The sequence below is a fragment of the Geotrypetes seraphini genome, chromosome 2 (genome assembly GCF_902459505.1).
Source record: "Geotrypetes seraphini chromosome 2, aGeoSer1.1, whole genome shotgun sequence".
In the NCBI taxonomy this organism is placed as follows: domain Eukaryota; kingdom Metazoa; phylum Chordata; class Amphibia; order Gymnophiona; family Dermophiidae; genus Geotrypetes; species Geotrypetes seraphini.
The window spans coordinates 249,968,859-249,985,040 of NC_047085.1; the positions used below are offsets into that span (position 1 = coordinate 249,968,859).

General features: G+C 42.5%; 1 protein-coding gene across 3 annotated transcripts in view; it reads right to left on the reverse strand.

Annotated features, from left to right (window-relative positions):
• Window positions 1-16,182, reverse strand: part of PHLPP1 (PH domain and leucine rich repeat protein phosphatase 1) — a 492,900-nt gene that overhangs the window by 164,991 nt on the left and 311,727 nt on the right. For all 3 annotated transcript variants that reach the window (XM_033929324.1, XM_033929323.1, XM_033929325.1), the window contains exons 5-6: window positions 5,263-5,409; window positions 4,141-4,371 (exon numbers count right to left, since the gene is read on the reverse strand). In XM_033929324.1, the coding sequence (XP_033785215.1) occupies window positions 4,141-4,371; window positions 5,263-5,409 (378 nt within the window). The remainder of the gene's footprint in view (window positions 1-4,140; window positions 4,372-5,262; window positions 5,410-16,182) is intronic.

The window sequence follows — 16,182 nt, forward strand, 5'->3', positions numbered from 1 at the left end:
CGTCTCATGGCAACCGCCATGGCCGAAGCTCGAGAGGTGAGCTCGAAGGAATCATAAATAGAGCGCACCATGAATTTGCAGAGTTGACTGGAAATGTGTTGTTGGAAAAGAGGGACCTTACGTTCAGGAAAATACTTTTGCAATGAAGAGAGTTGTTGAACGAAATGCTTCATGTAGAAGGAGAAGTGAAAGGTGTAATTATTGGCTGTTTGCAAGCATTGAATTTTGATAAAGGCGCTTGCCAAATTTATCCATTGTTTTGCCCTCTCTGCCAGGAGGGGTAGAAGCATAAACACTGGATCCCTGTGTTTTCTTCAAGGTGGACTCGACAAGAAGAGATTCATGGGGTAGTTGGGGTTTGTCAAACCCCGGGATAGGGATGACCCTGTAGAGACTATCCAGTTTTCTAGGGGCCCCCGGTACCGAGAGAGGGTTTTCCCAATTCTTGTAGAAAGTTTCCCGTAAGATGTCATGGACGGGTAACTTTAGAAATTCTTTGGGGGGTTGCTCGAAGTCTAAGGCATCTAAGAAAGCCTGTGACTTCTTAGAGTCAGATTCTAATGGGATAGAGAGAGCCGCTGACATTTCCCGAAGAAATTTGGTGAACGAGGATTGTTCAGGCTTGGAACCAGTATCGATTGTGGAGGGCTCCTCATCGGTTGAAGAAGCTTCATCGTCGGTACCGGGTTGGGATTCTTCCCAGAGGTCCGGGTCCCTGACGTCGGTGTGTATAAGACGGGAGGGTGGTGTGGATGGTTCGGCGTGGCGAGTCTTAGAAAGAGATTTGCCAGAACGCATGGAGACGGAACCGGGGGAAGAAGAGCGGTGCCGGTCTCGGTCTCGGGAGACTTGGTGACGGTCCCGATGTCGGAGAGGATCGGCCTCAGAGTGTAGTTGTACGAGAGGATTGGTGGGTTCCGCCGCGAGTACCGGCATGGACGTATTTAATGGTACCGATGGGGTCGACTCCGGTGGTATGGTGCGAGGCTCGGGCCGGTCCGGTACCGGAAGGAGCGGGGCCAATATTGTTGGCAACAGGTGTTGCAGTTGTTGCTGTAGCTGCTCCTGCAATTGAGTTTGGAGTATAGCCGCTATGCGGTCGTCCAGAGGAGGCACCGGTACCGCTTTTTTCTTTTTCGGTACCATAGGTGCTGCTCTACACCCCGGCGATGAGGAGGCCGATGACGAGGCACTCACCGAAATCGGGGCGGAGCGTTTACGGGGTCGGCTGGATGCCGGGAGGACCGGTGTCGCCGACGTGGCGGGAGGGCACTCCAAGGAAGTGGAAGGCTTCTTAGCTATCTTACTTGACGCCATCGACCCCGAGGAAGGGTCAGGCGGTGTGGAGGTAGTCGGTGCCGACTTTAGCGGTGCCGACGATGGTGTGGCAGACTCCATGGCAGATCCGGTGCCAAAAAGGATGTTCTGCTGGATCTGCCTATTCTTCAACGTACGTTTTTTTAAGAGTAGCACAGCGGGTGCAGGTGTCAGCCCGATGCTCTGGACCCAGGCACTGTAAGCACCAATTGTGCGGGTCAGTGAGAGAGATCGGGCGTGCACACCGCTGGCACTTCTTAAAACCCGGCTGAGGGGGCATGAATGGAAACACGGCCTCCGCAAAATCAAACCTGGAGGCCTGTATGTTGGCAACAGGCCCCGCCGGGGCCGGCCCGAAAAATAAAGAAAAAGACAAATTAAAGAAATTTTTTTTTTTTTTTGAGATGAAAAAGAAACCCGAAGGGAAAAAAGCAAAAAAGGAATAAAATTACGCGAGCGGGAAGGCAAAGTAGGATATTTCAACAGCCGTTGAAAGCACATGCGTCTTCTTCGCTCCGCGGAAACGAAGAAACTGGGGACCACGCTCTCCTCCATTGAGCGGGAAGGCACCCGCGCATGCGCGGTGCGGTCAACTAGAACTTTCTAGTTAAAAGTGTCCGTACCAGGGCTCCGTCGGTGACGTCACCCATAAGTTAAGAATATGCTGCCTGCTTGTCCTGGGATAATGAGCGTTATATTGCCAAAAAACCCAACTCTTATCTTTTAACAAAAAATGGTGGAACAGGTTTGACTACAATAGCCTTTAGAAGGCTGACAAGCTCCTCTAGAAGTACTGCTTTGTTGCAAGAACTGAATGGAATAGCTCTCGGGGGACAATTTGGTGAAATGTTCTGCCAAATGAGAGTGTAACCTGTTCAGACTATTTGTAAAACCCACCAATCTGAGGTTACAAGGGACCAGCTTTGACTGCAGCTATGCTCTGCTGGAGCCAGCCCAAAATTTGTCTCTTGTTTTGACTGGGGAGCTGATAGGATTTTCTGTACACGCTATTTACGAGAATGAGTATGCTGGGGCTGGCCCTGTTGGGCAGGGCAAGAAAGAGCATACCTACAGTGAACAGTAGGAAGCTCATTTCAACTTTTCCAGAAACCTCCTGGATGAAAAGGATGCAGAAGGCATTCACCAGGCTAGAGTGTCGATAATATCAGTATGTTTCTCTATAAGGTCTGGAGAGGAGGGGGGGGGTCTGATGGAATGTCACAAGACTCCTCCTCTGAGAAATAATGGGGATCCACATCAGACTCCCATGAACAATTTGAATCGGTGTAAGTCAAAACTTCCTGATGGGAAGGATTCTACCATGCTTGCTTCAGGTGAAAGGAACGATGTCCTGAGCCAGATCAGCACTGAGAAACAGGTTCTTTCCTTGACTCTGGAGATGCTTCCTCCACTGATGTCAAGGGAGTACCTGCATGGGCTGGCATCGATACTGACACAACGGCCTGCACTACAGTCTGAGGGCCTTGCGGGACAGGCTGAATAAGCAGCATGGCTGGTGCAAGCACCCTCTATGCCAATTCTCTGTGCATAGTCAACACACCTGCCAAATATTGCTGGAGCATGGCCCAGATCTATTCGTTGAAGTCCACCATTGAAGGTTGGGGCATTGGGGTGGGAGCTGCCTGCAAAGTTGCTGGTGTTGCTTCAGGTACCAAATCCTGGCTAGCAGGAAACCTGTGCATAGACATCTCTTGCACAGAGGGTGCAATGTCTTTCTGGCATTGACGCTTCTCGGTACCGCATCCCATGGTGCCCCAGAGCTCCCGGCACTGTGCATCAAGGGAGACCAATGCTTGTTCTTCTTGGCCTACGCCCAACACACAGCATCGACATTCCTTGGTGCTGATGAGGACGACGTTGAATCCTGGTCAGGTCTGATGCTGGTGCAGACCTCGATGCCAATTCTAGTGCAGATTCCGATGCCATGTCGACAATTTGGACCCGCTCCAAAAGTTTTCCATTTCTAAGCCTCTGGATATCTGTGTTCTTTTCTGCATATGCAAGCAAAGAAGACAGTTTAAATGGTTATGATCTGGCCCCAAACACTGAATACACCAGAAATGGGTCTCCGAAGCAAAGATAGTCAGACTACACTGGGTATAACACTTGAAGCCACTGAAACCGTCAATAACATGGAAGTAAAAACATGGCTAAATGATATGATTTGATGGTGAAAAAAGTGGCACTCACTAGAAAAATGAAGGGTTCTGACTGAAGTTCAGGACTAAGGACCCATAAGCCAGGAAAAAGAAAAAAAACAAACAAACCTGGGACAAAAGACTAAGTACTTGAAAGGGTTTGAGGAGTACTACCCAAAGGTAAAATGAAGAAAAATGATGAAAAAGATATTATGGGAAGACACCCAACAATTAAAATCTTTTGAGAAAGGAACAAGGCTGAGAGGAGCTGTCTTCAAACTTTTAAAGTGATACAAACACTTTTAAGCATCCTCACCTGGGACTTTATGGATATGTCACCCACATGTGAGATAACATGACCTGTTTGTCCTCGGAGAACATGTTTTAAGTATAACCCAGGACAACAATAAAAGCAAATGCAGTGAGCTGCACACAAGGGAAACATGCTGCCACCTGCAACCTACATGGGAAAAGTGGGGGAAATGACCTCACAGTCTTCTTATGCATGCTGGTTTCTATTTCAGGACAGGGGTAGTAAATTTCTTTCAAAACACTAGTTATACGTCTAGGCTTGTCCTTCCCCACCCAGCCACCCTGTACTCAGGGAGAAGACCCAGGGGGGGTCAAAAGACTTGAGCTCTCATTTTCTTATGTCACTTTGTACCTCAGATCAGCGTGCTTCACATGTGGCATCCTCCGGAGGGCCTGCAGCTGCAGCACAGCTAGGCAGTTGCCAGACATGCAGAGCTTCTCCACGGCCATCAGCTGCTCCAGTACAGAGGGAATGTCGGTGAACTCATTAAAGGAGAGGCCCAGGTAGCTGAGCTGCTGCATTTGTACCAGTTCAGCGGGAAGGGCCTGCAGAGAATTACCATCCAGCAAGAAGGTCTGCAAACTGAACAGAGAACCATTAACAGAATATACCAAAGCACTCCATAGCACTCCACCCAAATTACACAGAATCAGTGACAGACACCAGGTGAAGATAGATATTTGCCATAATAGCCCAGGATCTGCATCTATCCTTATAAATGCTACCTCTTCCTTAACTCACCCCACTACAGTCCTGCCCAAATCTTGTCCCACTCATGTGTCCTCCTCATTAGATAAGTCTTTAGACACAACAGAAAGCATTATTTGGCTCATCACCTCAGATTACAGCTGGAAAGATCAAAGTAAAGCATTAGTGAATAGGCTATATTAAAAAGAATAAACTAATGGAAAATTGTTCCAGCTTGTGTACATATTACAGAAATACCCCCAAAGCACTTCAATGCTACAAGCCATAAAATAACTGTGAGCAGAAGAATGGGTCCAAGATTAGGACATGCAATCTACTACGAGAAATATTTCTCCAGCAAAGCCTTGAAAATCTACCTTTGCTCCATAAAGCCTTGGCAATCTGCCTTTGATTTTACTGACTTTGAGTGTGACTATGCAAATAAGTACAGCAGGATTTCATCCAGTTTTATATATTTTATCACAGAGGCCTCTAGACTGTTGATCCCACTACCTCTTCCATTCCTATCAAAGCTATCAGTTCTACACAAACTGCAGGGGCCTATTTCTACAGTGTTTGCTGCTGGATGGATTATTAGTGCATGAAGGAGGCGGAGGGGGGGGGTCAGCAATCCAAGCTCTCTCTCAGCACTAATTGGTTCCGCCTTTTTTTAGTGTGTGTGTGTGTGTTGGTAGGGGAGGGGGGAGTAGGGACTTCTGTATAAATGTGTTACACTCAAGACTTCTCTTGTTTTCTCTGGTTGCTAGAGCTTTCATAGATACATACCTGTGCATATCTCCCACCTCTGCTGGTAAGGTACAGAGCGCATTACAAGACACGTTCAGTTCAGTCAATGTTGGAATACTGCAGACCGCTAGTGGAAACTCTCCTAAATGGTTATTGGAAAGGTTGAGACTCTTCAGTTTTGTAAACCTGTTGGGGAAGGAAAAAACAAATTCACCACACTCAAAAGTAACCACCAATCCTATAAATGGTACTACTGTCCTGTAATGAAAAACGGAATTTTTCATCCTACATTGCATTATCTATACAGAGTATCCATACCTATTTCTCAAATATGTTGCACACTTTTCAGAAAGCAGTTTAGAAAAAAAAAAAAAAAAAGGCAGCAAAACTTCTTAAACTGATTAGCAACCTTAAACACTCCAGCAATGATCCAAGGACACTACATTGTTTGCTTCAGTAATTTTACTTGCAATGCTGCAAGGTATTATGAGATCACGTCTTCACCACCCTGAAATCCTTCCATATATTGCTTGACAGTTTCCTCATAACTTTGTTGAACAGGAAGCAAGCTTTCAAATTTGCTCACACTATTAGCACAAATTCCCAGGAGAACGCTTCTGTTAAAGTTTCTATTCCCCTTACAGAACACACATACCTATACATAAAATCTCAATGTAGCTTTCCTGCCCTCTCCCCTTCCCAGTGCAAGGTCTCAATGCTTACGGATAACAAACACCAAGGCCTAGTGATTCGGTTATTCTTCCACCACCTGTAGATCTCCAATTTTAAGATACCTGTTTGCCCAGTACTAACAGTGTCCAGTTCAATCTCATTAAAAAGCTTTATTATCCTTTAATTTTCAGAAAACTAATTTAACATGTGTGTTCCACAGAATCCAAATTCCCATGCTATTTGCACCAGAAAAATGTGAACATTTTAACAGAAGGGTGCTGGTGTAAGCAACATAATGGAATGCACTGGATATTCCACATCCAGAAATTATTTACTCAAAAGCAATGAATGGAATAATGACAAGGCAAGCGGATAGACTCATGCTGACAAGATGATCTTCATTGGTACATAAAAAAAAAAATAAAAAAAAGACATCTACCACATTGTGCCTGCCAACCTTGTAGCCCAGTAATAAAGTTTCAGGTTGGGCAAGCCAACGCCCCCCTCCATTCTTATTGCTACTCAATCCCCTAGCTAATCCTTGGGCTTTTATGATACCAGTTGAAACTAGACAGTTATTCAACGCTCAAAACATCAAGCAGGGCAGATGCTGGAACAAATAGAACCACCAGAGCAGAACATTCATTTTGATCAAGCTAATATGTCCTCACCAGGAAATAGGCAAGTCCATCTACAAACAAAGATCAGTAGAAATGCAATCCAACAGGGGAGTTACTGGTTGGATCCAAATTAAGGCTGTTGACTGGATCCTGTTTCACAGAACAGTGATGGTCCAATCTTGAGTTTACCCCAGTGCATGCTGAGACTTGTCTTACTTTTCTTAGGGAATGCAATGGGGCAATTACTGCATGCAAGGAGTAAACTCTGGATCCAGTTGTCAGCCATAATCGAAATGCATACAGCCTCTTTCATTCATTCACTCACCCCTTTACATACTATTGAGTTTCCTCTATCACTCCCTCCTATGGTTCCAACACTATTTCTCTCTCCTCTCTCAAGTCACTCACTCTACCAAACAGGTTCACTTACTCATTCATCTTTAATCAAACCTTCAACTGCACATCTTTTCTTTATAAGCCCATTCTTAAACATTACATTCTTTGCTGCATAACTAATTTGAAGACCAGGCTGTGCTTCCAGTTTGATCAGGAAGTAGTTCCTTCAGTGTTTCCACTTGCTCCTTTCTCTAGACTGACATAGATTTCAGGCTCTTCCCCTCAGTTGCTACTTATTGCCATCTGAGAGCATTCAAAGGCAATCTGCATCATCCCAACTAGCCAACCCTCCAACCATTGCCACTTGGAATACTGTAAACTCCTCCTTTCTTCAGTATTATCCACAGACTTTATTAAACAAGGAGAACATCCAATATTATTGGCTGTATCCATTTGGTCTGATGTTCACAGTCGATGGATCAGCTAATAAAGTAATTTTGTGACCTCTCCCTAATCCTTTTGGTGCTGCAGTCTGGTTGAGAACAGGTTGGTGCAACAGTTACCCCATTTAAATCTAATAAATCTCCTCACACTTCTCATAATTTTGTTCTTTTCCAAGAAGTGGGGCATATATGTAATGTTCCTGGACTGCAATGCTCACTGTATCCCCAATATACAATGGGCCCACTCCATCTTTACTAACCCTGCTAGGATCGCTTGCTTATCCCTCTAAGATTTCTATATAGAGTGCCTTAACCATTTCCTACAGTTATTAAAATTTCCTCATCTACAGCAAACCCCTAATTTTTGAATCCTTGTACCTAGAGAGTTATAAGAACATAAGAAATGCCTCTGCTGGGTCAGACCTGAGGTCCATCATGCCCAGCAGTCCGCTCACGCGGCGGCCCAACAGGTCCAGGACCTGTGCAGAAATCCTCTATTTATACCCCTCTATCCTCTTTTCCAGCAGGAAACCGTCCAATCCTTTCTTAAATCCCAGTACCGTACTCTGCCCTATTACATTCTCTGGAAGCGCATTCCAGGTGTCCACCACACGTTGGGTAAAGAAGAACTTCCTAGCATTTGTTTTGAATCTGTCCCCTTTCAACTTTTCCAGATGCCCTCTTGTTCTTTTATTTTTTGAAAGTGTGAAGAATCTGTCCCTCTCTACTCTCTCTATGCCCTTCATGATCTTATAAGTCTCTATCATATCCCCTCTAAGTCTCCTCTTCTCCAGGGAAAAGAGACCCAGTTTCTCCAATCTCTCAGCATATGGAAGGTTTTCCATCCCTTTTATCATACGTGTCGCTCTCCTCTGAACCCTCTCGAGTATCGCCATATCCTTCTTAAGGTACGGCGACCAATATTGGACGCAGTATTCCAGATGCGGGCGCACCATCGCCCGATACAACGGCAGAATAACTTCTCTCGTCCTGGTTGTAATACCCTTCTTGATTATACCCAGCATTCTATTCGCTCTCTTAGCGGCCGCTGCGCACTGTGCCGTCGGCTTCATTGTCATGTCCACCATTATCCCTAAGTCCCTTTCCTGGGTACTCTCATTCAATAACATCCCTCCCATCGTATAGTTGTACCTCAGGTTTCTGCTTCCCACATGCAGTACTTTACATTTCTCAACGTTGAACTTCATCTGCCATCTCGTCGCCCATTCCCCTAGTTTATTCAGGTCCCTTTGTAATTCTTCGCAGTCCTCTTTAGTCCGAGCTCCACTGAATAGTTTGGTGTCGTCTGCAAATTTTATTATCTCACACGTCGTCCCTATTTCTAGATCATTTATGAATATATTAAATAGTAGTGGCCCGAGCACCGAGCCCTGCGGAACACCACTTGTGACCCTCTTCCAGTCCGAGTAGTGGCCCTTCACCCCTACCCTCTGTTTCCTACCCGCCAACCAGTTTCTGATCCATCTATGCACATCTCCGTCCACCCCATGGTTCTTCAGTTTCCGGAGTAGACGCTCGTGAGGCACCTTGTCAAAGGCTTTTTGGAAATCTAGGTATACGATGTCTATGGGGTCTCCTTTATCCGTCCGTTTGTTGATTCCTTCGAAGAAGTGCAATAAGTTAGTTAAGCACGATCTCCCCCTGCAGAAACCATGTTGGCTTGGTATCAGAAGTTCATTTCTTTCCAAATGTTCATCGATGTTTTCTTTTATCAGCGCTTCTGCCATTTTCCCCGGAACCGAGGTCAGACTCACAGGTCTGTAGTTTCCCGGGTCACCTCTTGATCCCTTTTTGAAGATGGGCGTGACGTTGGCTATCTTCCAATCCTCTGGTATCACACCTGTTTTCAGGGATAGGTTGCAAACTTGCTGCAGTAGTTCTGCTATCTCCTCCTTTAATTCCTTCAGAACCCTTGGATGGATTCCGTCTGGACCCGGGGATTTGTCAGTTTTTAGTTTTTCTATCTGCCTGCGCACATCTTCAAGGCTCACTTCCATGGATGTTAATTTTTCTGCTTCATTTCCATTGAAGAATTGCTCAGGTTCCGGTAAGTTGGTTGTGTCTTCGTTCGTAAATACAGACGAAAAGAACATGTTTAACTGTTGAGTGTGTAGACATTTTTAGTGATGTTTAAGTGGAATCTACTATATTAGACTGTGATCGTTTTTACAACGTGTGCAACGTAGCAGTGTCTGAAGAAATATTATGAATGCTTTATATGGAAACCGCTTTGGTTCAAGTGGTTTAGAAATTTTAAAGAAATAAATAAATAATTGTTCTAGCTTCACCTGTTCTCCAAGTCCTCCAATTTACCTCAGTATTTTTTTATTCTCTCCAGTTTGTTCTAGTTGAAGCATGACTTATCTTTGCCTTTCCATTTCACACTGTTCTACCTCATTACTTTAGCTCCCATTTCACTGAAATCTTGAAGTGTTACCATATTGACCTTGACCGAGGCGATTTCTTTTTTTTAATGTCCACCAGCCATCTCAGTAGCTCACAAACAGGCCTCTTCTCCCGCTCTGGCACAGTTCTTAATTCTCTCTCATGTAGAGAGAAACTTTATCACTTTCTCACTTTATCAGCAGCAAAACTAAAGTGCAACTTCAGAGTTCAGAAAACAGGTATCTTTTACATAGCACTTGTTTTATCAGGGGTAACTACAAACTCTGATGGAGCACTTCACTTAAGCATTCAAACATCTCTTCCTTCACCACAGTCCTTCCTTAAAGAAAAAAAGATCTATGGAATGAGTATATTGCCTCTGTCTGCAGTTCCTTTTTTACACAGTTCCCTGATAACCATCTGCGTTCTATGTTTGATTGGGTCAACGTCCAAGCTAAGACAGACACTGAGCTTTTGTACTTGATATGAGGAGTGTGTGGCGCAGTGGTTGGATCTACAGCCTCAGCACCCTGGGGTTGTGGGTTCAAACCCCGCGCTGCTCCTTGTGACCCTGGGCAAGTCACTTAATCCTCCATAGCCCCAGGTACGTTAGATAGATTGTGAGCCCACCGGGACAGAGAGGGAAAAATGCTTGAGTACCTGATTGTAAAAACCGCTTAGATAACCTTGATAGGCGGTATATAAAAATCCTAATAAAACTTGAAAAAATTTCATGACAAAAGTTGGGAGATGCTACTGACAACACATACTTTTCTGCATGCTGTAAATCCAAACATTAGCCTCACTTATGAAGGCCAGCATTGCATCATTTAAAGAACCAGGACAGCAAAGACAGGTTCATCATTTGTAACCATCTCTAGGAAAAGGAAACCAAAGTAGCGGATCCAAAACACTGAGAATGGTTGATTGTGTCATAGATCCATTAGCATTCTGCAAAAGTTACTTGTATGAACTTCTGTAACTTATTTTTCACATAAAAGGATGAGGTTTGGTATTACAAATTGCTCTAAGAGAATTCATTAAAATCTCTTTTTTTTCTGATGACTTTAGTCACCTTTTCCCAGAGATAGCCACATTTGGTCTTCCAACTCCCATTACATTTGGTCTTCCAACTCCCATTAACAGCTAGCCAAGAAAAACAGCCTTATGCAATAGCACTGGCACAGACCCAACAAATAAACTACTAAAAAGGAGCTTATTCAAGATGATTCACTTGTTAAGATTCACTTTTCATTTGGTGCTATGAACTCATGCGCCCTTCACAGAAAGGAGCCTACAGTACCATTTGCACAAGCCTCAGAACTCACTAAAACTGCTATTTATACAGCCTCTTTGTTTATTAAAAATCTTTCTTCTCCTTCTCGGTGTTGCCTTCCTCTTGTTTACAGTAAGAGGATAGAGAGAGAGTGTGTGTGTGTGTGTGTGTGTGTGTGTTGGGGGCGGGGGGGCGGTCAGTGCTTAGTTTGGGTTGGATTGCTGGCGAGTAAGGGATAAGGTACTGCAGATTATAGAGGAAGCAAAGACTTGGGGGGGAGGGGTTAATTTTTTTTCCAAGTCCTGCAGAGAGAAGCAAGAAACAGCATTCATTTGTAGCTGTGTGATTCATTAGGGTGTGTTTGGGTTTTCTTGGGGACAACTAAAAAATTTATTTTCTAAGGATACTTGTGCATGAGTATACCCAGGAATTAACATGCATACAACAGATTTGCGCATGCAAAAAAATTTATGTATTCTGAAAGGCACATATTTAAGATAAAATGTGTGCAAAAACAAAACACATTCAACGGGAAAGTGGGAAAAATTTATAATACACAAACACTAATCAAAATTTGTTTTGGCCATGCACATCCCTTTTTGTTTAAATACTTAGGCCCTTTTTTACTAAGGTGCACCAAGCGTTTTAGCGCATGTTCGTGTACGCTAACCACTAACATGGTCATAGGATAGCATGCACGCGTTAGCATTTAGGGAGCGCTGTTTACTGCACGCTAAAAAGCAGAGCACACCTTAGTAAAAAAGAGGGGGGGGTTAGTATTTCTATGACTATTACTTGCTTCATCTATTTTTAATTTCTCTTTCTATTTATTTAATGCATTCAATTCTCTAAGGAGAAATTAGATCTTACCCAATTCTCTCTCCTTGAGACCTCCAAACCAGTCTAGATAAGTGGGTTGTTCCCTCTTATTAAGGCTGTGACATCACCCTATATGGGGTCCTGTGCATCCCTGAACCAGCCAGTATTACTAATTTCAGAGAAAAAAATGGTACAGATGAACCACCTCTAAACTCTAGGGGCAAGCAAACAAATGAGTAATTAGAAAGCCAGTCAAAGAACAGAGGAAACAAGAGAGAACCTCCTAGGGCTAGAAACTCCGGTCTCCAAATAACTCCAAAAAGGAAGGTGGGGAGGGAGAAGGGGAAAGAAGGAAAGTAGGCCAAAACAACAGCCGGAATGGCTAACAAGTGAGGTAAAGGAAGCTATGGAAGAAAGATTTATAATAGGACAGCAAAAGGAATGGCAAGTCAAATGCAAAGTGCCAATGAGGAAGGCAGAGAGACCTTGAAAAGAAGATTGCACTGGAGGCAAGAATACGCAGTAAAAACCTTTTTTAGGTATGTTAAAAGAAGCCAGTAAAAGAATCAGCTGGACCGCTAGATGACCAAGGGATGACAGACACTCGGGGAAGACGAGAAAAATTAAATTAATTCTTTGCTTCGGTCTTTACCAAGGAAGATGTGGGGGAGATACCAGTGCCAGAAATAGTATTCAATGCTGATGAGTCAGAGAAAAACAAATCTCTGTAAACCTGGAAGATGTAACAGGACAATTTGACAAACTGAAGAGGAACAAATTGCTTAGATCAGATGGTATACATACCAGAGTACTGACAGAATTGAAACATGAACTTACAGAATTATTGTTAATAATTTGTAATTTAACTTTAAAATTCAGCATAGTACTGGAAGATTGGAGGGGGGGGGGGGGAGTCAATGTAATGCCATTTATTTTTTAACGGGTCCCAGAGATGATCTGGGAAATTTATAAATCAGCAAGTCTGATGATTATAATAGTATCTACCATTTTGCCTAGAACAAAGAACAAAATTATAGAGCATATACATAAGCATGGATTAAAGAGACAAAGTCAACATGAATTTAGTCAAAGGAAATCCTGTCACACTAATCTACTACATTTCTTTGAAGAGGTGAATAAACATACAGATAAAGGTGAGCCAGTTAATATTGTGTATCTGGATTTTCAAAATGCATTTGATGAAGTACCTCATGAAAGACTCTTGCAGAAATTTGAATGTCATAGACTAGGAGGTAATGTCCTCTTGTGGATTAAAAACTGGTTAAAAGATAGAAAACAGAGTAGGGTTAAAAAGGTTAGTACAGTATTATCAATGGAGAAAGGGAGATAGCGGGGCTCTATAATCACTCGACACAAACCTAACAGCTAGAATTCTATTTAATTAAACCAAAAAGCTGTGAACATGATCGTGAAGAAAATACCAGTGTGTATCACTTCATAGCAAAAGGAAAAGCCTCAGAACCCCGTTAGGGGGAGAGCCCTCCTCTAACTGGAAAGGGTAATATCATCAGCACAAAAAACTCCTGCAAGCTGTGTTATAGCTGATATTTAAAACGGACATTCATCTATATAACACTGTTCGTTAATAACAATGTTACTGTGGTATGGTAGTCCATTAAACACATTCCCATAAACACAGTTAGTGTTGTTAACAACTTGTTGATAGATAGACAGTGGTTATCATCAGTGGACTTATCTTTCGGCGTGTTACCACATTAACATTCTCACTAATCTGTTCTCGTTCCCTCTTCCTTCCAGAATCTGCTCTCTTCTCTATGGTGGCTATGGTGCAGATGATAGCGTTGGGAATGACTCCTATGTTTCCTTCGATGATGGACCAATGTTGATGAGAAGGAAGTGCTCCGATAATAGGACCTGTATTTGCATCGAGGAGGAGAGACTTAGGTACCATATTATCAGGTACCCCTGCAAAAGTATCAAAACTGACTTCATGGCTCTGGGAGAGAAGGTGAAGCAGTCTGATGTGCAGGTGGTATTCTCGTCCATCCTCCCTGTCGAAGGTAAAAGCCAAGGCAGAGAAGCTTGTATCCTGGAGATGAATCCATGGCTATGTGGATACAGAGCATTCTGGCTTCCTGGACTATGGGATGATTTTCCAAGGGCTGCTGAACAGGGATGGTATGCATCTATCAAAGAAGGGAAGAAGTGTCATTGGCAGCAAGTTGGCTATTCTACAGAAGAGGGCTTTAAGATAGAAGCAATGGAGCAGGGTGATCAAAGCCCCTGGTTGAGTATGCCCTCAGGTAAGTAAATCACTGAATACCTCTACATGAATGGGAACAGGAAACACTATCTGGAAAGCAGTATACAGTATACTAATGCTCAAAGTATGGGAAACAAGATTTTGGATCTAGAAGATGTGATGGAAGATGATGAGCTGGATAAAGTGGTGATCACGGTAATGTGGTTCACAGAGAACCATGACTGGGAGGTAGTTATACCAGCTATAATCTGTTCAGGAAAGACAGAATAGAAAGAAATGGAGGAGTGTTATATGTTAAAGATCATATTAAAGCCACACAATTGCAGGATCTGCAGGGTAAGGAAGAGACACTGTGGATCAATTTGGAAAGAGGGAATGATAAATATATTTACATTGGTGTGATATACAGGCCTCCTTTACAGACAGAAGAAGTAGACAAAGATTTAATAGTTGACATTCAGACTATATCTAAAAAAGGGAAAGTTTTACTAATAGGTGATTTTAACATGCTGGATATTGACTGGGGTATCTCTATTGTAGAGTTTTCTAGAAGTAGGGAGATCCTGGAATCTCTACAAGGAGAACTGTCCGAGCAGTTGGTAATGCAACCCATCCAGGACGTAAGCACTACACTTAGTGCTTACAAAGAGGGAAAGTGTTTCTGATGTTACAGTTAGTGATCATATGGCATCCAGTGATCACTGCATGATATGGTTTAATATTAAGATGGGTATAGAGAAGGATCATTAAAAAGTAAAGGTTCTAGACTTTAAAAAAAAATAACTTTATTTGGACAGGTGGATTACATTAAGAAATTTTTATCTGGTTGGGAATTTCTGAAGGAGTAGAAATGCAGTGGGCAAAACTGAAAGGAATTATTGTAAGGGCAACAAACCTTTTTGTGAGGCAAGTAAGTAAAACAAAGAAAAGAAGGCCGCTTTGGTTCTCAAAAGTAGTAGCTGAGGATTCTAGAACTTGGACACGCAAGCAAATGGTCGGGTAATAGCTGAGCTCCAGACCAGACAAGCTAATACTTCATACATACAATTCCAAAAATTTAATTTTTACTGGAAAAAACGATAGATAAGAAGAAAATGGCATCGGGCAAACAAAATAAAACCGATACAGGAGCCGGAACAAGCAGTAACAAAAGATCAAAGCCAGAGCCAGGGACACCATCAAGAGTACCATTGCCTTCAGAAGATCAAGATATGATGGCAGAAATAAAACAAATAAAGGACATAGTACTGGAAATCAAAAAACAACTACAAAAGGCAATTGATGATGTTGCCATATTAACAAAAAGAGTTGATCTAATAGACAACAAAATGACACACTTGGAGGAAAAATCGGAAGAAGTACATGCTGAGGTTATACAAAACAAACAAGCATGGAAAGAAATGGAAATATTAAAGAAAGATCTGGAAGACTGTGTAAATAGAAAAAAAAGAAATAATTTAAGAATTATTGGGATGCCGGAAGGAGTGGAAAAAAATGATCCCATAAATTTCTTACAACAATTCCTCCCAAAGATACTGCCTATAAAATCCAAGATGCCTCTTGAAATAGAGAGAGCACACAGAATACCGGGACAAAAAACAACCACACAAAAAGGACCAAGAACTTTTATTTTTAAATTACTAAGATATCAACATGTAGTTGAAATATGCCAGCTAGCTAAAGAAAACAAAAATCTAAGATGTCAAGATGCACGGATACATATTGTACCAGACTTTGCTAGAGAAACTGCCCAGAAAAGAAAACAACTTCTTGATTTAAGACCCCAACTACGAACACTAGGGGCAAGATATGGACTTCTCTACCCAGCAATAATGAAGGTAACATTAGGAAATAAAACACAAAATTTTACAGATCCTAAAAAATTAGCAGAATACCTTGACACATACGAACAACCAATGACTTCTTAAAAGAAAATTGGAATTATTTTAAAATATTTCAATGAGACTAAAAAGATATCAAAAACTTTTCACTTTGATTTATTCCATTATAAATTATAAATTAATTTCACTACAAAAAATTTATACTTTAAAAATACACCGTTTAGAATGCTGGAACTTTCAAATTACTTTAAAAAACAACACAGAATACAAACAAGAGCATGGAACAAGCTCAAAAAGAATG